A 19815-nucleotide genomic window follows, 5' to 3' on the forward strand; every position below is an offset into this window, starting at 1 on the left:
TTGCTGCATCTGCAGTTCCAAGGTACCTTAGGGTGGGTCTTGCTTCGTAGCTGGTGAGCACGAGCCACTTCATCACGTGTGGCTGGTTCTGGAGGAATGTCCCGTCATCGGCGCCTCCCGTCCTGGCTTATCTTATCTCTATCTTATCGAACCATGAAGTCTCGCCGGGCTGCGGTCTACCTCACCAAGCACCTTCCACTGTCTAAAATGCAGAGGGTGCCCTTAGTGCGCGCGATATTAAAGACTACGCAGGTCATGGACGGTTACTTACTCATCGCTTCATCGTAATTCAAAATCACACAAAGTGCAATTCGTAGTTCATTATGGCTTCTCTACCTGACGTCAACAGTCTTAACTCCCTCCCCGTGGAGCAACAGACCAAGGTCCTAGATGCGCTCTTCGAGCCGAGCCCCGCGATTCACGCCTTTCTGCTGCCCTCTATTTCCACAACATCTTTCCAGTCTTACGACGAGTTCATCAATCAAGCTCAAAAGATATTCGAGGCTCTTGCGGCGGACCCTACACAAAAGGCTCAGCTCCACTCAATCATCGGCTCACACCCGCGTCTCGGGGCCAAGAAGGTTGAGAGTGCTCAGTCCGCCGCAGAGCAAGCACAGCTCCAGAGCGGAGACGCCGCAGAGCTGGCTGCGCTGAACGCCGAGTACGAGGAAAAGTTCCCAGGCCTGCGTTACGTGGTATTCGTCAACGGTCGAGGTCGGCCGGAAATTATGGAAAACATGCGTGCTCGTATCTCCCGTGCTGACTTGGCTCTTGAGGAACTCGCTGCCATACAGGCAAGTCGCGCCATTGAACCTATATCCTAGAGACATTCTTTTAATAAGACAGTAGGCAATGTGTGATATTGCCAAAGATCGTGCCGCTAAGCTCCTGGCTGCTTCGGTCTGAACGGTTCAGAGATATCTCAGAGACATTTTTTCGATCAAACAATCGGAGTCATTTCCTAGAAAAAGAATTTCCAATCCCCGTTTAAGCCTGTAGCACAACCAAATCTAGCTTGCCTGTGAGAAACTATTCAACACTTCCCTCAACCCGATCACAGCTTCGCGTTCTCGTCCAGCAGTCTCAAAAGTCTGCCAACACGCTCTGCCTCACGGTAGCCACTGACGACTGCACCAGCCACGCTTCCACGGTTTTCCATCTCTGTGTGCTCACCGGCAAATCCGAGTCTTCCATCCCACACAGGTCTGCTCAGCTCCTTGAAGTCAAGTGGGCTTCGCTCCCCATTCTCTGAAATAATTGACGGCGTGGTCGTGGCACCGCGGGAGAACTCGTCTGTCAACCAGTTGGTCATGTTGGTCTCGACCGGCTCCGCGGGCTCGGATGATGGCTTAAAGCGAGAGACGAGGAACTGGTGGTAGGCAGCCGCAACTTCCTTCTGGTCGAAGCGGAGCAATGCGGTAGCAGGAGTTTCGGAAAGGTACGTCAGCAGAGTCGGACTAGGGCCAGGGAGAGACGGCCCAGCGAAGTTGGCGCAAACCAGAGTCGACGCCTCGAAGATTTCGGCGGGGTAAGAGCTCTCGGTCACGGGCTTTGTAGATGTGGGCAAGAAAGTGTAGGATCCTGCCTTGTCGGCCTCGGGCCACCAAGCTGTCTGGTACTGAAGTAGCAACTTCTCCAAGACACCGACGTGGGTGCCCTTGATTACCTCCTGTAGGCGCGGCGGCAGCGCAGGGTTGAAGGTGCTATCGGGCAGAGTCTTGAGGGTACCGAGCGGGATGGTAGAAATGGCCGTCTTTGCCGTGAACTTATTGCCATTGGCATCGACAATGACAACTCCGTCTTGGCTCTGTGAGATTCCAGTAATCTTTGTGCTCAGCTTCACTTCAGTGCCCTTGGCCTTGGCGTCATCAAGGACCTGATTGACCAGAGACTCATAGCCTCCCTCGGGGGCGGCGTCAGAGCCACCAAATGAGATGGTAGTCTCCCATCCAGCCCACTTCAGAGAAGCTTTCTCGAGCTTAAGTCCAAGAGGAATCTCGAGGGAGCGAGCGAGGGCAGCTGCCAGCTCCTTCTGAGATGAACCTGATGCGGGTTGCGTCGCTACCTGCGTCGGGTCGGCAGGGCTGGTTTGGTTGACGTCTGAGGAAGGGTCAGGGGATGCAGAAGCTGAGAAAAGAGCCGAGTTAGCGGCCAGAAGGGCGGATGCGAGCGATGTAGATGGAGAGGGCGCTGGGTGAGGGAGCTTCAATGATGCCTGAGCGGCGCCAAGTGATGCCCGCAGGCTATCGGCGTTGGAACTTGAGAGACGGCCTGATCTTGGTCAATAAAGACATTGCGGTACGGGTCAGAGTCTCACGCACCAGCTGGGCCGTAAATCACACCCTCAGCAGCTTTGGGCAAGTGAGCGGCCTACTCCATCTCATTAGCTTCTTATCTCTATTACTCAACAACGTCCACGTCAAACTCACAACGCCAAAGTCTTGAGCAATGTATCTCGCGGGGTTTCCTTCTTTGTAGCCATGGATCCAGCTACATCCAACATCAATCTTGGCATCTCCCTTCACCCACGTACTCGCGCGTCCTCCGATTCTGTCTCTAGCCTCAAGTACCAACACTTTGCGGCCCTTGCTGGCAAGCTCCCGGGCGGCAACGGCGCCAGACCAGCCGGCTCCGATCACGATTGTGTCCAAAAGTTGATTGCTCATTGTTCCAGAATTGCGTCTAAACATGTGCTTGGATTTGAAAGTTGGACAAAATGCTGAGCAATGGGCTTGACAATGTCGTGCTTCAGTTTCCCTGGTTAAATCACCCCGCCCCCAGTGTCCCCGCCGTCGTCCCCAGGCCCAACGTCACGGCGGGGGCCCGGGAAGATGTCCGACCGGGCCGACCATCGGAACTGGTGGGGATTTCTTCTGCATTGATTCCATTGTAACACCGAGAATTGCTCTCATTCTCTGTAGCATCCCGCTATCAATACAAAATCACTCGATACGAAGAACCTTCGACACGGATCACATCTTTCAGCCTGAATCCAATGTGAGTTCCTTTTACTCTCCGGACCTTCGGATGTCGTAATTCCGGGCGGAATCATGGACGGAATTGAAGGCAGCTTGAGGCATAGGCTTCCGGCAGGCAAGTATTGCCTCTGAGTAAGTCTTTTTTTCTTCTTATTCACTTTCATCTATATCAAGGCTGGGGCTGTGACTCGACGCCTGCTTTACGGCGCCGTATCCAATAGCGTATGATTCCCGATCCTCTCTTTTCCTGTCAGGCCAACAATGACAGTGAGTGACCTGCTTACGGCGCTCATCCCATATGTCCTTAGACAGGGCCAATTGGCCATCCCGTGGCCTCGGGAGACTTGGTCGAAAAGATGCTCCTCGAATGTCGCCTACGCATTGATAGGCCAAGTCTGATTTTTGCTGCTTTTTTTTCTTTTCCACCCCAGTCCGCCCATTCCGGTGCTAATAGCTGCTTTGCTTTTGTCTTGGATTTGAAATTCGACCAAGTCGGTTCTCCTTCACCCGTCATCCAACGGCACTACCTGCCGCCGACCCAAGAAATACCATCCAGCTCATCGAGATACTCTTCGTAGGAGTTGCCATCGTCGTCAGTCTCACCAGTCTGTGCAGATCCTCCGAAAATGGCACCAAAGTCAGAGTACACATCTTCCAAATCGTCGTCATCGGCCCATGCGTAGGAACACTCATGTGTTGATGTGGGAAACGCCAGCAGCCCGTCATCCTCCATTTCATCCAGCATTGTGCTTGAAGGAGCTAGGACCGGCGACCGGGTTGGGTTTAATCTCGGCGATATAGGTTGTGTTCGAGTTGATTGAGGCGTCCATGGAGGCGATGGCTTTCTCTGCGCCTGGGCGGACAGGGCATTCGTTGGATGAGGAGTGCCTGGCGAGATTCCGGGCCGCATCAGAACAACCCTTGCTGGCGGCGGTTGCTGTCGGTGTTCTGGGTGTGCTGGCGATTGTGCAACAAACCTAGCTCCTGTGGCTAGTTGCTGGCCGTGGTGAAGCACAGCCGCATTGGCAGCCGTCACGGCGATACCGATATCACCCCGCTGTGTCGCCTCATTTCGGACACGTAGCCGAATCCTATTGAGTACTGCCGCTCTCAGCATGATGGAGCTCTCTCGAAGTAGGCCCTGTTTGCCGACATCGGGCGAGGTGGCTACAGCAGCCAGCTTCACGAAACGCTTGTCGCCCAGGGGACCGGCTTCACGGTTGATGATATGTGTCGCGGGTAATGAGTACGGCTGAGAAAGTCGACTTGTTATGAGATGAAGCCTCAAGCGACGCTTTTTACAACTCAGCCCGGCTGTGTGTGGGCCGTCAACATCGGACTCGGCTCTAGCACGCTTCACTCTGTTGAAAGATGAGGGTTGGCTCGAGAAGACGAAGTTGGCCTTCTCCTGGCTGGTAGGGAAGACGAAAGGTGTTACCATCGGCGGATTTGTCGGTGAAGAGGTGATTGGGTTCGTCTGGGCAGTTTCAGTGGATGTTGTTGTAAATATTTTTGATCCATGCTCCGGGCCACGGGCACTCGTGGTAACCAAGGTAGCTCTGCGGATTGAAGCTGGAGGGCAGTTGGACTCATGCTTAGCACATCGTCTCAAAGCCTGGGGCGAGAAGAGATGGGAGTCGATGTTGATACCGTCGTCGTCTTCGCAAGCTGAAGCTCCGAGGCGCCATGTCTTGAAGGGTTCCAACGCACTGCGGTTCAAAGAACCGACTTCAACCACCATCGTTATCTTGTTGTCTCTACTGATAACTCTCGTTCGGATGGAAGGAGACGACCACTCGCTTCTTCCGGGTGACTGAGTCGCGTTGGTAGAAAACAATGCTCGGAGAGCCGGTTCATATCCCACGGCCACTCCCACGCCCGATCTAACTACCGTCCGCTACCAACATGGAGGCCGGGTGACGTGACCCTACAGAGAATTAACAAAGTCCGTCGAAAGGTTAAAGCGGCATAAGAAAAGAATAAGATGCAAGAGTGGAGCAACCAAGGTAGATGACGAGAAAAGGGCCCTTACGCTAAGTGCGAGCGACCCTCCTAGCAGGATGCGTGACTGAGAGTGGGGAGAGCGGGAAAGGCGAAAAGGCTGATGCCGTCCGCAGCTGCAAGACAAGCACGAGACCCCGTCTTCTATTTATTGCTCTGCTCCGTACGTACTCCGTACACGTTAACCGTCAGACGGGTTCTCAGGTGAGGGCATAGAAAGCGGGGAGAGAGAGGCACAGCGCGAGAAGGGAGATCAGCACAAACCGACAGGGCGGAACCGCCCATTCGAACATTGAACGTGACTAGCTCGTGTTCCACCCCCCTTCTCCTCTCTTTTTGAAAGCCCGGGAACTGCGCTACCCATTGACAGGACGGGCTAAGAAAAACGAAAAGTCGTAGTTGACTGATGTGTGGGCGTGTGAGGGAGAGGCGACAGGGGTCGCGGAGGTAGGAATGGGCAGAGACCTGGGGAAAGCTGGCAAGGGGCGAATGAGAGGGTCGGGATGCGCCGGTCACCCCCGGTCCTGCACCAACCCCGGTCTGGGGTCGAGGGGGGAAGATGCGAGTGACATGGGCGGGAAATTTGGGGCGTTTTCAGTCTTCAGGCAAATGGACGGACATGCGTTGGGTACGGAGTAGTTGTATTTGTTTGAGTAAAGTACGGATAAGCATGCTGTGTAGCGTGGTATACAGGGGCAAAAGAAGTATGACTACTAGGTATGTATAACATAGAGAGATGCTCGTGATTCTTCCGTGGCTTTATTGCATCCGTGTTTGAAGCGCGTCAAGGTTTATCACAACCAGGGTACTCTGGACACTAAGAAGACTATGCTCAACTATTAAGAATGGTTCAGGAATCGAGCTGCTATTTTACGCACTTGCTGTGCATTGAAAAAGCAATCCCGACCTGGGATTAGAGGTCAAGTCCGTACGGCTAGATACTACTCTGCACAGGGAGGCAGAGACATGTTTTCCTGCACCCCGGACCGGGTGGTTTTGTCCGGCCCAGAGGCGATGTGACAAGCTGCATAAGAGAACACCTAGACCACTTTCTTGACCGACTGGTTTGCTGACCTCTTCCCCATTTGCCTGTCGAATGGACGCTCGGAAGCTGGGCAAAGACATGCGTCAACAGTGGAAACTGGGAGTTGTGGGAGGATCTCACGGAAGCTTCCAAGACAAGACGTGGGCTGTGTTTCTGCGTTCATTTCCATAGGTAATCCGGCCAGGTACTTACTTAGTCTGGATGCTTACCACCAAAATGTTCGCCACTCGGCAGGCTTTGGGCTTGTTTCCCACATTCCACTGCTTCTGAGTGATTACTATCCGAGTTTGTTTGGTTGGATATCTCCGATGTTGCAAGCAAGTGCAATTCCTGAATTTCCGGTCATGTTTCATGGGCCTGGCACCAAGAGCCCAACGTTTCTTTTTCTCGCGCAAGTGGCTTGGGTCATCCGCTCTGCTGGATTTTCGCCGCCCCTCTTGATCACACTTGCGATATCGCAGCTTTCAAGGTGTTTGTTAGCTCGAGGGCCTCATTCTTCACTTGTGCCGCTATCGAATTGAGCCCACACCCTTTATGTTGCCAGATTCGTCATAGGTCGTCAAGTCCTTTTTTGCAAGACTTGAGTCTCCGGTGATAGGTCTACAACACCCGAGCTCGATGTGATGACTACCTTAGCATGTCAGGAAAGAATACATTGAGACAGATGATCTGCTCTTTTGCTTCCCCGTCAACAATAACAGTCTCCTTGCTCGCCTCCCTGTAGTTTCTCGAGTACCGAGAGCCTCGAACGGTCAAAGCGACACGGGATGCAACACCATAAAAGGAGCAGCCAAGCACAATCCCGATGTGACGCCAGCAAACTCCCATTCGTTACCACACTTTGCGGGGAAACCAGCCTCGTCCAACCATGCCCCGGGTTTACGTCCTCTGATTGTGTACGTGCGTTTACCATTTACGCCTATTGTCAATCACCACGGGGTGCATAGTGCAGCGCTCGCCGCTGCGTATCCAACAAGAATTGTTCCGAGACCGCTCATCGGCTGCCAGCAGAGCTGAGAGGGGGGCGAGGCGAGACTTCGAATGCAGGATGCCCGGAATGGCATTGTACGGTAATGCGTATCCTCCCCCCCCTCTCCCTAAGCCCGCTCATCCGCGGATGGCTGCTTGTCGGTTGCTTGCAAAGCTGGTGGTATTGAGCCGCTAAGTTTGAAGTGGGAGGGTCACGCGTACCTAGCCCAGAATATTTTTATTTTTTTCGCTGAGAGTGATTATGAGCTAAAGGTTCTTGGGTTGAGGGAGTATTTGTTAGCCAATGGGCTTCGTGACGAATGAACATTCAAGGCTTGGTGAGAGCACCAAGACTAGTTGTGTTAGGCGCCTGTCAGTTGCGGCAAAGACATCAGAGAGGTGCCAGGGTAAACCCCATCTCGGGTTACCCATCTTGGAGATAGAACTAAAGCTATGGGTGTCAGCAAGAGGTAGCTTAACTCCGAGTAAGGTACATAGTTGTGGACGGATGTTTTCTGAACTACTGCTTCTTTACGAGGTACTCTTTTCGTGATGGATCATTTTTGAATGAATTTTTTTCGCCCTGAGGGCTTCCTTGTAAACACTCTAGTTTTACCAAGACATTTACTTCCTGAATTAAATCAACTCATCGCCTGGAGTTTGAAAGACTGGAACGCCCGCAGGCTGCGACATGTTGCATGACAATCCCAGTTTTTTTCGAGTCAGCGATGCCCAAGATGGACTCAGTCCCTTATTCAACTACCCTTCAGGGCCAAGCGGCCACAATTCCCATCACTTGTCAAAATTTTCCGCTTACACAGGGGATAACGGGGCCAAAGCGGCGCCAAACTGCATGTGTAAGGTGACAGACAGGCAACCCGGCCAGAAATCAGCTGAAGTTCGTTCTCGGTCAGTTGAGAAGACGGCACGACGGGTCGCCGACGGCCCCAAGGGTCAACATGTCAGCGGAAGTTCGGGCAAACTGGTGGGACAAATCCATTCTCCCGCAGGGTCTGAGAGGGTAGCAGCGGCTTTGACCTCCAGAGGCCATGGTATGTGCATTGTGAGGTATGTATGGTAGTAGTAGGGCCCATTTCCTGTCAGCTGTGTGCAGCGCTGGGTGGGAAAGCGTCTTGTCCAGGTCACACCTACTTGTAAGGATTCAAGGTCGTCTTACATCAGCCACATGTTGTGGATTTCGCCCGCCGCTTGTACGCCGTTGTGACCGGTCCAGAATGCCGTCACCCGTCTTTTTCATGTTGTATCCAAGGCCGAGGAATTATGGGTATGCCCCGGAGACGAAAGCCGGCATCCCCACCAAGTGCCGCGGCGGTCCTTGGAATGGAGCGGTGGATTCGGCGTAAGAGACTAGCCGATTCCCCTAAGAATCATCTGGGGAATTCCCCTCACATGGGGTGCCTCGGCTCCGCACCGAGACTCTGGAGTCCTGGAGTTCTGGAGAAGGGAGAAGGGAGAAGGGCAGCTCCGCACGGCCACGGCCCCCGCCACAGAGCTCCTCGTCCCGAGGTTACAATCTCGTCCTGGTCTCAGAGGGTTGTTGGGGAAAGCTGAGCTGAACCCCCGAAGCTTAACTTCAAACCAGTCAATCCCTTCTCCAAGCTCCAGAGTTTCGTCATTTTTGGCAGGCAGAAATTATTTCAAAACCCGCTTAAGGATCTCTCGTCGCGTCGTATTCTGTGATTCCGTCAATCCACCTAGATCGGCGTTACTTGTTCCCTTATTGTTGTCGTTCGGCAACCCCACCACTCGCTATGTCCAAACTCTTGTTCAAGGATGTCATGGCACTGGCCCTGCTACCAACAAGCTCGAATCATACAACAACGACAGGCGGCATCGTCAAGCGTTACATGAGTCTCTACCCAGCTTGGATACCAGGATCTGAACTCGTTGGCGGCAAAGGCCGCGGATCCAAAGCAGATCCTCGAGCTGCATATGGAGGGCATGTTTACTGCCAGGCGCCGCTAGCCGCAAGCCGAGCTGTGAAAGAGGAGGAACCTGAAGGATCCGGGACGCAATCCGGGGGGTTCGGACTTCATGTGAGATTGGAATCTACTGCCTTGAGTTGAAGATGGAACCGTCGCTAACACCATAGCAAGGCCATCCAAGGTGTCTTCTCGGCTGCGGCCAAGTCAGACAGGCCTTTCATATATGAGGTCACTATTCTATCGACTAGTCGGACATTCTGCTCCCGCCTGGTGACTGTACGCCAACCAAAGGAGACGAGCAAACGCGACCACTACGAAGACAACTTCTTACTCGAGGATGCAGAAGGACCTTTGGGTGATATCTGTTTCAGTTGCATATGCACCTTCAAACGGCCAGAGGATGCCAGAATCATCTCTCAAGAGGAGCCACCGCAGAAACGCTTTGCCGAGATTTTGTCAACAAAGTCACCACAAGATTGGCCATTCGCACCAGCGGTCGACGTGGAAGAAATTAAAGCCATGTTTCCGGATGTTGGCCAGACGACGTTTCCCATCGTTGACATGCATAAAGTCGACCTGTCGGCTTACAATGAGGGAAGGTCGGTCTCGGAGAGGAAGGAGCTTCTGTTATATCGTCTTAAAGGCCCTCTTCCAGCGGACGATCCCAATTCGCATGTAGCCGTTCACGCGTTTGAGTCCGATCGTAACGGATTATTGATGATAGGCAACCATGTTGGTCTCGGGTGGAGTCTAGGGACCGCGGCCAGCTTGACGTACAAGTTTGTCGTTCATGTCAATGTCGACCAAGCCGTGATGAAAGACGATGGTTGGTGGATTCAGGAGGCGTCATTTCCCCGGACTGGCCAGGGTCGAGGGGCATTGATCTGTAAGATGTGGAGTCCTGAAGGCATACACGTCGCTACTGGATATCAAGACGGCATACTTCGAGAGCGGAGAACAGATGGGGATAAAATTAGCCAAAAGCTATGATGAGATGATATAGCGAAGACTTATGAAGGGCTCAATTAGATCAGTGTAAGCTTAAATAGATCTAACATAGATGAACAGAATGATTTACAGATAGGAGATGCCTGGCTTCCTATTTCTGTCCTTAATTCAGTAGATTCATTCTTACTATGGTAGAGACCACCTCACCTTACCTTGTCATCTTCCTTCTTAAGTATAGATCGCTTAGAGGAAAGATCGTATTTGATTACCTACCTTAGTAAGTCGAGTCGCTCTTGCTATCTTCTGGTCTATAGATCACTGAAAGGAAGGATCGCATTAGTTTTAGATCGTTCTTGCCATCTCCATCTACAGATCGCTTAGAGGAAGGATCGCACTGGTTTAAGATCGTTCTTACTGTATCTCAGTTTATAGATCGCTGAAATGAAGGATCGCACTGGTTCGAAGTGTTCTTGCCATCTCCTTGTTTACAGATCGCTGAACGGAATGATCGCACTGGTTTGCAGACGTTCTTACTATGCCTCCTTTGCTTACTGCCATTTGAGGGTATGATTCCCTAAACTGTCCCGTTGTTCTTACCCTCACTACTCGTGACTTCCGCACCGATGTCTCTTGTCATTCTCACCTACGCTCCTTCTCTCACAGCCTCTCTCGAGCCCTACATACAACCCACGCTGCCTTTCCGCTTCTTTCCTCATTCACCACCAGAATCTTCCAGCCTCGGTGCACCACTCTGATTGACTCTTCCTCAGCACACCGCACCAGGGTCTTTTTCCTTAGTACTTCACAACAATCAGCCATCCCCTTCCAAGCTCACGACCGGTATTCTCATTGATGATATTTACAACTCATCATCTTTGACATTTCTACGCATCTTTATGAGCTTGGGTGGTTTGGCATACGTTATTCACCTAGCATCTCACACCGTTTGCGCCTACTTTGAACTCTCTGACACATAGATTGGGTTTCCTTTTCACTACATCCTGACCATTCTTCATTTGTCTGAGACCACTATCATTCGCTGAGAGCATTTGGGTAAGTAAATTGTTCACGCTTCAAATGGGTCGCAACTGCTAAGTCTATTCGGGAGGCAGGACTCGGAAGCTACGATGGACCCGACTTCGCCCTCGTACAATAGTGCGCCTGTACGGCGATCGCAACTGCTCACTTCTATTTCAGAATTGAGACAAGGAATCCAAGCTACTGAGGCCGACATCGATCGCATCGAGAACCGGATCTCGTACAAAGAGGACTGGCTCAAAGAGCTTAAATCAGAACGCATTGCCGCTGATATCCCTAAACCGGCAATTGACAAGGCCATCAAGCAGACACAATCACGCATCAAAGAGGTCGAAGAGACTCTCATTGCGAAGAAAGATGAGATCGCACGCCTGAAAAGCAGGCTGCAGAAGAAAGAGACAAAGCTTGCAGCGATCCCACAAATCGAGTCATCCAGTGCGCCCAATCCCAAAGACAACGAAGATGCTGTAGCACTGCTTGAAGTCACAGCCACCCCTGTGAATGCCATCTTCACAATCAGTGAAGACGGCAAGACCTACACCAACCCGCCCATGCTTCGGGGTGTGCCAGTCGCGCCTATTAGCGAAACCGGCTCATACTGGAACCCCTTGTGGAAAAAGTTCGCAGAGGCAGTCAACGAAGAGAAGGTGGAAAGGGAATATCAAGAATACCTCTTGATCAGACATCAGCGAATGCTCCAAGGACCCCTCCCAGCATCAGAGGATGACCCAGAGCATGTCTTCAAGAGATACCAGCGCAGCTTGCGGCAAGCCAAGGTCACAAAGCAGTGGTTCAGTCCGGGACACACGATCCATCCCAATCAACTCATGGCAAAGGAACACTTGCCTGAGACTGGGATCTGCGACAACTATGTTCTCTACAAGATCTGCAACATCCTCAGCCGGATCAACGCCATGTATGAGCGCGGAGAGGTGGGAATGCCGCCCATGCACTTCCTCATGTGGAGGATGAGTGTCTCCCTGGAGCGCTTTCCGCACGACCCCATGAAGTCATTCTGGCGCGTCATGGTTGACAAGAACCACAATGCTTACGACAGCATTCTTCGGCAAGCTGAGATCAGAGGTGCACAGCATACCGGTGACTACAACTTCTACTTAGGTCGATGGAAGCAGGCATCTTCTGCCAGAGACCAGACCCATTCGTCCGCATTGACCGGTAGCAGATCAGCCGCCCCTGACACAGCAATTGCACAGCCTGGAGCAGGTTCCCATGAGGCCTTTGCCCAGCAGCAACAGCAGCAGCAGCAGCAGAATCTGCGTGAGCCTGTTTCCAACCTTGCCCTGAACCCAATAGAGGCGTTGAGGTCGCAAATGCAGATGCAGACATCCTCCACGCAAGGAGAAGGACGGCATGTCAGTGATCGACGCAAGACGCACCACTCTTCAGAGGCGTTTGATCAATCGACCCCTGATCACGACGGTAGCCACTCGCGCCCTGCTAAGAGGCTGCGTCAGTTACCGCTGTTCACAGAGGATCGTCTTGCAGTTCGAAGCAGACCATCTGCTAAGAGCATGGTCTCGAGCCATTCCTTAGTCGGACCCATCATGGAAACCGGGCCTCCTATGGATCTTGAAGCGAAGATTGGACATGAAGCTCACACTCATACATCTACGTTCCGGGTTGTGGATGCCCCAATGGAGGATGAACTTCAACTGGACAGCTTCGAGAAGAGCATGGCCGATAATGATGATCTGGCAACCGAGGCAACGGCTCCAATTCTCGAAAACACCAGCATCGAAACCCCACTCGACAATCGCGAATGGATTGACATGTTTGTCGGCTCGGAAGAGATCAGAAGACAGATCCAGCCCACAAACATGGAGGCCATCAGAGCTGCAGTCGGAGAGAGTCCTTTCCCGAAGGATACTGGAAGAAGAGTTTCTCACGGATTTGTCTTCCCCTGGTACCACAGCGAGGAAGCTCAGAAGCTGGACGAATTGGGATTCCCTTTCTAGACGCGACTGAGTCGGGCATCTACCTCTATAGGGAGAGGCATCTTTATGGGAGGAAATAATTGGCATGAGAGTTGGATGGATGGATGGTAACCGACTCGGATAGGCATTCAGGTCGGAGGAGTGACTTTTTCCTCTATTGCTTTGTTCTTTGCTTTTTTTATTTCTTTTGCTTTTGCTTTGGAGAAAGCCTCCATCGCGGTCTTGGGCCATGTGGGTACTGAGAATGGATGGCGGAACTAAACGGTGACCAACTCGGATAGGCTCTCAGAGAAGTGGCTAGGTTTCTGGAGAACAACCTCGTCACAGTTCTGGCCCATCTGAATAACGAAAAATGGCCGGTGGACAGCTTCAGCTTAGCATGATAGCTTCGAAATAGAATAACGTCAAAAATCGTGCCATTGGCATCTTTGGGAAGCTGCATCTGAAAGCGGCGCGGATGAAAGGGGACGAAGCTATCATGGCTCTGTAATGCTCCAGCTCTCATTTGATACTCTTTTCATCACGTGATGTTATGTCGCTTACGATTCCGGTTATGGCAAGTACCTTGGCCAGTGCTCTCTCTATGGTCTCTCTGACTGGTGGTTCTCCGTAGCTTACCCGACAGCCGCAACATCAAACCATCAAATCAGGCCATCGACAAATCCCTCTCTCTTCACCCAAACCCGACGTCACAACAACGAACCTCTCCTCTCTACCACCCCAATTGCCGTCGCCATGTTTTTGCAGCGCTCCGCCATCATGGCTGCCCGCCGGGCGGCCGTCGCTCCCCTCGCCAGACGCACCTTCGCGACCTCCATGATCCGCCGTACGAACCCCAATTGAAGGCCCCCCCCAAATCCCGAGAAGAAAAAAATAAGCCTTGCAGCGAAGCCATTCCGAAAGTTCCCTTATCGCTGACTCTACGGCCATCCGCGGCCACAAACAGGCGACGCCAACTCCTCTACTCCCGCCAAGCCCTACAAGACCATCACCGGTAAGGTCTATCGAGCCAATGGATTCGAAATTATCGTCGTTTCCGTCTCGGCGCGGTTCCCCGGAATGCCCAAAGCCTGACCGCATGCATCCCTTCGGACCGCGTCGTACGATCGAAGCGACGCACCAATTTTGAACGACTTGGAAGATGAGAATACGAGGCTAATGATTTTCATTGCAACAATACAGAGATCAAGGGCGAGGACGACCTTCACGGACCTGGTGCCAAGCCCGGCAGCATCCCCACCGATCTCGAGCAGTCCACCGGTCTCGAGCGTCTCGAGATTCTCGGAAAGATGGAGGGCGTCGACATCTTCGACATGCGCCCCCTCGATGCCTCCCGCAAGGGTACGCGATTGACCCCTGTTCTTCGGAATTCAAGTGCGAGCACGAAATCTAACTCAATCATTTAGGCACCGTCGAGAACCCCATCCCCGTCCGTTCCGCCGGTGAGGAGCAGTACCTCGGCTGCACCGGTGTCCCCGTCGACTCCCACGTCACCATCTGGCTGACCGTACGTGCCCATGGACCCGATTGAGCTGCCCAAAGAGCTCCGTAACCTGACCAAACATGCGTAGATCTCCCGCGACCGCCCCATCGAGCGCTGCCCCGAGTGCGGCTCCGTCTACAAGATGGAGTACGTCGGTCCCACTGATGACCACCACCACGGCCACGACCACCACCACGGCTACGAGGAGCCCAAGACCTTTGCCGACTTCGTCAAGCCCGAGTACCGATACCAATAGATGCTTTCGCAGATGGTGGTGAGCACGTAGCAAGGAGATTGGAGGCGAGACGGCATCGGGGCTGCTCTGGAGTGAGCACGGCAGATGTGTAGATTACCTTAAGTTGTGGCTGTATAGAACCTTTTTCTCCCGACTCCTGTCTCATGACTCCTCGCGAGTTGTTGTGTGACGCCAATCAGGTCGTCGTTGTTTCTGAATCGCGGCCAGGACAAGACGAAGAGCTGCGTGGCTTGACTCGCTCCCGTGCGGATCAGTGTCCTACTCTCCCCACGTGTCCACGTTGTATTTGATAGTGACGATGATGTCCGCCCTGATCATAGCACGCCTCATTCTGGATCGAAGCTAAGCTTGATCTTCTTTCCCTTCTTCTTAGCAGGCTTCTTCTTGGCGCCTTCGTCGTCGTCACCGTTCTTCTCGCCCTTCGTCACGATCTTGTTGGCGACAGTATCTTCGTCTGCATCACCGCCAACAACCTTGCCAGCCTTCCTCTTCTTGCTCGCCCCAATCCCAGCAATCTTCTCCATCTCCCTCTTCTCCTCCTTGGTATCCTTCCCTTCCCCCTCCTCCTCTACTCCATCTTTCTTCAAGGCATCCGCCTCCACGCCGCCGTCCTTGTCCACTCTTACGTCGACGACATTGCCGTCGTCATCCACGACCAGCGGCGCGTCTTCTGCCTCTTCGCTGTCGGAGCGCTTCTTGCCCGCTCGTCGCCTTTTCGAGAGGATCTCGTCTGGGCCTCCGTTCCCTGCTGCTTGTGCTTGAAGAGCACGCAGGAATGGCGGGATGTTTGTGTCGTAGGACAGGTTTTTGCCGGTGATTTTGTCCGACATTGCGGCGGCAGGCGCGAAGCCAGTGAGGCGCCTTTACTTAGATTTCGTCTATTTCTTGTGATGATTGAGGGCGCCGGTTCAAACTCAAATCAGTCGCTGTTTTCTCGGCAGGGAATGCAGCCGTGACTGGACCGTCGTTGGCGGAGAGTGTGCGATAATGGTGGTGAAGCAACTATTGTCAAATGCCAGTCCCCACGTGCATTCGCACCTTTAGTCATTGAGGGGGTGGAGACAGTGTTCTTCAGTGATCAATCAGCATCTTTAGCGGATAGCGCAGCCGATTAGCGACCTTTTCGATGTCGTAGCGTGTCCGAATCTCGCTAATCTACAGTGCACATACGCTACTACGCCGAACAGCAGACGGGATCCATCCAGGTTAAGGTACCGTGGAAAGACTCAACTACATGGCTTCTCCCCTTCTCAACTACCTTACCACTCCACCGAACCCAGCACATTCACATCACGTATCCAAGCAAGAAGGGTCACACACTCAGATCAAAAATCTGTATTGTTGAAACTTTTGAAGAACGAGGTCACTAACCCCAATGACTTTGGTATCTAATGCAACGAAAAGAACCTCCCTAAAATCAAGCGGTTTCATGTCTGTACCAGCCAACTCATGGTTGCCGCTCTCCAACGCCGGGCCGTGTAACGCTAATGCCAATGCCGTAGAGAACCTGCCAAAGGGAACCATTCCCTTGATACACAAAGAAAGGCTGTGATGAGGCACACATAACGCCATTGATATCCTAGACGATCTGCTGGATAAACGTGGGCGCCCCGGCCTCAGTGCCCACCATGAAGTTCGCGATGGGAATGGACGCAATGGGCATAGCAGTCAAGGAGCCGGTGTCCTCGGCACGGCTGAGCGCCACCACACCAGCGTCAGTGCCCCCCATGTTGGTGGAGAAGAGTGTCTTCTGATCCTTGGAGAAGCTGAACATGCGCGGGGCCAGGCCACCGGAGGAAATTTGGTCGACGAACTCGAGAGTGATGCCACCAGTCTTGGGCTTGCACTTGGAGCCGCCGGAGGCCGCCTGTTGAGTGATCTTGAAGTGGGAGATGGAGTCGGTTGCATTGCCACTGACACGGTTGGAGACGTAGGCGTGCTTTCCATCAGCCGAGATGATGATCTCGCCTGCGGCAGCGGAGGTGGCGTTGGCGGGAGGGAAAGCAGCGCCGTAGGTGCTCAGCTCCGAGGTATGAGTAAGGGAGAGGGAAGAGCCGTTGGTAGTAGAGACAGAAAAGACCTCAAGGGTGTTGGTGAGCTCACAGGCGACAACAAAGGCAGTAGGCGTGCCTCCATTCTGAGGGTACCAGGCGCCGTGGCGAGGGCCACAACCAGCTCTAGAGACGCTGTTGCGAGACACGACTTCGAACTTATCATCCTGGGAGTCGATGATGGAGACGGAGTCAGTGCCAAGGTCGCAGATGGCGAAGTAGCGACCAGAGGGATCGAGAATGGCCTGGTGAGCGAAAGACTTGGTCTGACGCTCCTTGTTGGGACCAAGCTCACCACCGAGAGTGATGTTCTTCATGTACTTAAGAGCGCTTGCGTCAGAGATATCCCAGACGTCAACGGTGCCATTGGTGCTGATTCATATTAGTTAATGACGCGTTCGGAGGGCCCAGAATAAGGATAAAATGAAAGAAGCAAGTGGCACGTACTAGGAAGCACCAACAAGACGAGTCTTGTCCTTGTTGAAGTCGATGGAGACAACTCCCCTGTTGCCCTCAGTGGAATTAGCGGCAGCCATGAGCTCGTTGGTAGTGGTGTCGAGCTGGAAAGAGTTAGTAGAAGTTTTTGGTAAGTAGGCTCCAGCAGCTACTAGAGAAATCGAAGGCGACTTACGTTGAACAAGCGAAGGTCGTTGCTGTTCTCGTCAACAGCGTAGAGAAGGTTGGGCTCCTTGAAAGCCATCCAGCTGGGGTTGGTGCCGATCTGGGTGTCGTTCTTCACGATGTTGAACGATTTGCCATCGTAATCGGCAACGGCAATCATGTAGGAAGACCCAATGATGACCTTGGACGAAGCGGCGGGAGTGTCCTGGCGGCCGATGACTGCCGCAGAAGCAGCCGCAGCAGTAACGATGATCGAAGTGAAGCGCATCGTGATGATTTGCGTGAAGTTGAAAGGGAAGAATGAGGGTATCGAGTGATCAGTATTGAGCAATCAGAAAAAGAAGCGTAGAGAGTGAAGTGCGAAAAGAGTGCGATGGAAGAAGGAGAAAAAGAGTAGAGACTGATGAGTGGTGAGTGAAGGGGAGAAAAGTGAGTGAGTGTGATGGTAGGTGTGTGAAATGTGTGAGGCAAAAGTAGTGATTTAGAAGTCGGTGGAGGGAAGGAGCAGTCGGTCGAGATGAGGCAGGCATGTACAAAATTTTCCACGGATTCTCGCAGCAGAGGAAGGAACAGACGGGGCTGGTTGGGTCGATCCAAAGCGGAGCTGGAGAATTAGTGATTCACTGGTGATGAATTGGATACACAAGTCTGATATTTCATCCGAATAATAAAAGGGAGTCCTGGGACAGTGGAGGCAGGAAGCTGCAACCTTATAAGATGATTGAACAGGCAAGGGAAGTCCGAAAAGGCTGTGTGTGCGCATGGCCATGCGGACATGTTCACATCAGAACATGCATAATAAGGTAGTCTTTGACTCTAATTCCCATGCATGTGACTCTACCTTACCTTAGCTGGCCAGATCTACCACCCTGACAGACCCAATCCCCCAGCCATGGCTGAGTTGGATGAATGGAAGGGATAGGGTGAGATGGGATGACAAGCCCACCTCAGTCTGCTCAGCCTGGAGCCAAAAAGCCCGACATCGAACCGCCTCCACGGCCACCGAACAGTAACACACAAAGAGCCCCCCTTTCTCTGCATACATGGGTGTCTGCGTGTGTTTGTGTCACCAGCTTCATTGGTCTCAGACCCCACATCATCAAATCCCTTTTGTAAAGAGTCTTGTTCAAGAGAGCAAAGATGCAAAGTGCTCAAGGCAAGGGAGGGATTGTGGTCAGGGTCACGGCTTACAACGGGCAAACGATTGGTTGGGGATGTAAGATGGCAGGCTGACCAGCTGTTGGTTGGGTCTGTTGCATGTTGCAAGGCTTACTCGCCAGGCCTAAAGAGCCCCCAAAGAGCCGCAGGACCCCCGCCCCTGGTTATTCTTGTTTTCTTGATACTCTTGGAATAATTGACAGTCAACGTTTGACTGAATTTCCAACTTCCAGCCGCCAAATTTGATGGTCACGCGAGATGCTGCATGTTTGCCGACATCTCCTCAAACCACTTGGATGCAGGTAAGCGTGGGGATCCAGCGTCAGCCAAGTCCAGTCAGGTCTGGCTTCGAGTCCGAGTTGTCGTCCGACAGTCGACGGGGATTGGATCCTGTCATCCCGCCCAGCCATCAGCCGCTCCTTTGGGCGGACAGCCACAGCAGGACGAACAGTCTCAAGGTAGACTCCCTGCGTGAACAGGTGGTTTCCCGTTAATGTTCAAGGAGCCTCATGTTCACCAGATTGGAGCATATGCAGCTGTTCAGTGAGTCGACGGTCCAACTCTTGATCGTCCGCCCTACTGTGTGCTACTCACTACCGATGAAACAGGGGCCAAATAGCCACGGAATAATATCAGAATCGCCTTCAAGTAAGGTACCAACAGCAACGTCCTTTAGGCGCTACGGTTGGTCGCCTGGTTGGAGGGGCTGAGTGAGGGCGGTGTTTCGAAACATGTTCACCCGTCCTTGGCCGCAAAGGATTGGACGAGAAACATTCCGGGCATTTCCCATACTTTCGAGCAGGAGGGTCACTGCGCTCGGCCCCCTTTTTTTATTTCAGCTTCTCTAAATCAGAGTTTCGTCATAGCTTGCTTACCTGTTTATGAGAAACTTGAGGCGGGACTTAGTACTCTCGTTTCTCGCCCCGACACATTTCATTAGGCGGCAATAGCAAGGACGGGAAAGAGGAAAGAAGCACGGAAGATCTTCATCAGCATGCCGGTCCGGTGGTCCGCCGTTACGATACGTACCGAAGTGGGGTCTTTCTGTCAAGTGGTTCCCCGGTACGTACCCTTTCAAACGCCGTTGACGTGCGTCTATTCTCGGCGTGGCTTGCGCTTCGAGAACCAACCAAATGCCGCGGTGACGAGGACTGCTGGAGACGACATGCGCATCTACACCCAATCAGCCAACCAACGTGAGATGGGATGGTAAACCAGCTCGAGGTGCATGGGGACAGCCAACCTCAGCACTAACACTGCAGGGGAGCGCGGGGTGAATGCTAATCCAGTCATCGCAGCATATTTTGTGCCAGAGCTTGTAGAGCTTGCTTCTCCTTGAATACTACCTTGGCAGCTGCGTGCTTTA

The 19815-nt window shown here is 52.8% G+C and overlaps 8 protein-coding genes across 8 annotated transcripts; 4 read left to right on the forward strand and 4 right to left on the reverse strand.

Annotated features, from left to right (window-relative positions):
* Nucleotides 1-153: 153 nt before the first annotated feature.
* Nucleotides 154-980, forward strand: BDZ83DRAFT_261840 (OHCU decarboxylase). The gene is made up of 2 exons (XM_060501998.1): nt 154-794; nt 850-980. The coding sequence occupies exons 1-2, from the start codon at nt 324-326 to the stop codon at nt 904-906; spliced, it is 528 nt and encodes a 175-aa protein (XP_060366362.1). The 5' UTR covers nt 154-323; the 3' UTR covers nt 907-980.
* BDZ83DRAFT_261837 (flavin-containing amine oxidoreductase) lies at nt 940-2799 on the reverse strand. Its single transcript, XM_060501997.1, has 3 exons — nt 2430-2799; nt 2322-2370; nt 940-2271 (listed from the first exon to the last, which is right to left on the reverse strand). Exons 1-3 carry the CDS (start codon nt 2688-2690, stop codon nt 1055-1057), a joined length of 1527 nt encoding a protein of 508 aa, XP_060366363.1. The 5' UTR covers nt 2691-2799; the 3' UTR covers nt 940-1054.
* A 702-nt stretch (nt 2800-3501) lies between these two features.
* Nucleotides 3502-4719, reverse strand: BDZ83DRAFT_650487 (uncharacterized protein; the record flags this gene model as incomplete). Its single annotated transcript, XM_060510375.1, has 1 exon — nt 3502-4719. One exon carries the CDS (start codon nt 4717-4719, stop codon nt 3502-3504), a length of 1218 nt encoding a protein of 405 aa, XP_060366364.1.
* A 4046-nt stretch (nt 4720-8765) lies between these two features.
* BDZ83DRAFT_574701 (acyl-CoA thioesterase II) lies at nt 8766-9929 on the forward strand (the record flags this gene model as incomplete). Its single annotated transcript, XM_060504733.1, has 2 exons — nt 8766-9050; nt 9111-9929. 2 exons carry the CDS (start codon nt 8766-8768, stop codon nt 9927-9929), a joined length of 1104 nt encoding a protein of 367 aa, XP_060366365.1.
* Nucleotides 9930-11014: 1085 nt separating this feature from the next.
* BDZ83DRAFT_718528 (uncharacterized protein) lies at nt 11015-12901 on the forward strand (the record flags this gene model as incomplete). The annotated part of the gene is given in 2 exon segments (XM_060512085.1): nt 11015-11034; nt 11044-12901. Coding segments are annotated over 2 exon segments (1878 nt in total).
* A 641-nt stretch (nt 12902-13542) lies between these two features.
* BDZ83DRAFT_616242 (cytochrome c oxidase subunit VB) lies at nt 13543-14755 on the forward strand. The gene is made up of 5 exons (XM_060507960.1): nt 13543-13706; nt 13827-13874; nt 14063-14221; nt 14287-14387; nt 14452-14755. The coding sequence occupies exons 1-5, from the start codon at nt 13616-13618 to the stop codon at nt 14617-14619; spliced, it is 567 nt and encodes a 188-aa protein (XP_060366367.1). The 5' UTR covers nt 13543-13615; the 3' UTR covers nt 14620-14755.
* Nucleotides 14756-15650, reverse strand: BDZ83DRAFT_616246 (uncharacterized protein). The gene has a single exon (XM_060507961.1). It carries the CDS (start codon nt 15447-15449, stop codon nt 14946-14948), a length of 504 nt encoding a protein of 167 aa, XP_060366368.1. The 5' UTR covers nt 15450-15650; the 3' UTR covers nt 14756-14945.
* Nucleotides 15651-15809: 159 nt separating this feature from the next.
* Nucleotides 15810-18032, reverse strand: BDZ83DRAFT_616249 (Lactonase, 7-bladed beta-propeller-domain-containing protein). Its single transcript, XM_060507962.1, has 4 exons — nt 17302-18032; nt 17118-17230; nt 16122-17042; nt 15810-16050 (listed from the first exon to the last, which is right to left on the reverse strand). The coding sequence occupies exons 1-3, from the start codon at nt 17557-17559 to the stop codon at nt 16199-16201; spliced, it is 1215 nt and encodes a 404-aa protein (XP_060366369.1). The 5' UTR covers nt 17560-18032; the 3' UTR covers nt 15810-16050; nt 16122-16198.
* Between the last annotated feature and the right edge of the window lie 1783 nt (nt 18033-19815).

The sequence above is a fragment of the Colletotrichum acutatum genome (assembly GCF_030867785.1).
Source record: "Colletotrichum acutatum strain CBS 112980 chromosome Unknown BDZ83scaffold_33, whole genome shotgun sequence".
In the NCBI taxonomy this organism is placed as follows: Eukaryota; Fungi; Ascomycota; class Sordariomycetes; order Glomerellales; family Glomerellaceae; genus Colletotrichum; species Colletotrichum acutatum.

Coding starts and splice junctions, on each gene's coding strand:
- BDZ83DRAFT_261840 (XM_060501998.1), top strand. CDS start 324: ATGGCTTCTCTACCTGACGTCAACAGTCTTAACTCCCTCCCCGTGGAG. Junction 795..849: donor AGGAACTCGCTGCCATACAG/GCAAGTCGCGCC, acceptor ATAAGACAGTAG/GCAATGTGTGATATTGCCAA.
- BDZ83DRAFT_616246 (XM_060507961.1), bottom strand. CDS start 15,449: ATGTCGGACAAAATCACCGGCAAAAACCTGTCCTACGACACAAACATC.
- BDZ83DRAFT_261837 (XM_060501997.1), bottom strand. CDS start 2,690: ATGTTTAGACGCAATTCTGGAACAATGAGCAATCAACTTTTGGACACA. Junction 2,371..2,429: donor TTGCTCAAGACTTTGGCGTT/GTGAGTTTGACG, acceptor GAGATGGAGTAG/GCCGCTCACTTGCCCAAAGC. Junction 2,272..2,321: donor TGTGATTTACGGCCCAGCTG/GTGCGTGAGACT, acceptor GACCAAGATCAG/GCCGTCTCTCAAGTTCCAAC.
- BDZ83DRAFT_616242 (XM_060507960.1), top strand. CDS start 13,616: ATGTTTTTGCAGCGCTCCGCCATCATGGCTGCCCGCCGGGCGGCCGTC. Junction 13,875..14,062: donor GCCCTACAAGACCATCACCG/GTAAGGTCTATC, acceptor GCAACAATACAG/AGATCAAGGGCGAGGACGAC. Junction 14,388..14,451: donor ACGTCACCATCTGGCTGACC/GTACGTGCCCAT, acceptor AAACATGCGTAG/ATCTCCCGCGACCGCCCCAT.
- BDZ83DRAFT_616249 (XM_060507962.1), bottom strand. CDS start 17,559: ATGCGCTTCACTTCGATCATCGTTACTGCTGCGGCTGCTTCTGCGGCA. Junction 17,231..17,301: donor ACGACCTTCGCTTGTTCAAC/GTAAGTCGCCTT, acceptor AACTCTTTCCAG/CTCGACACCACTACCAACGA. Junction 17,043..17,117: donor CGTCTTGTTGGTGCTTCCTA/GTACGTGCCACT, acceptor AATATGAATCAG/CACCAATGGCACCGTTGACG.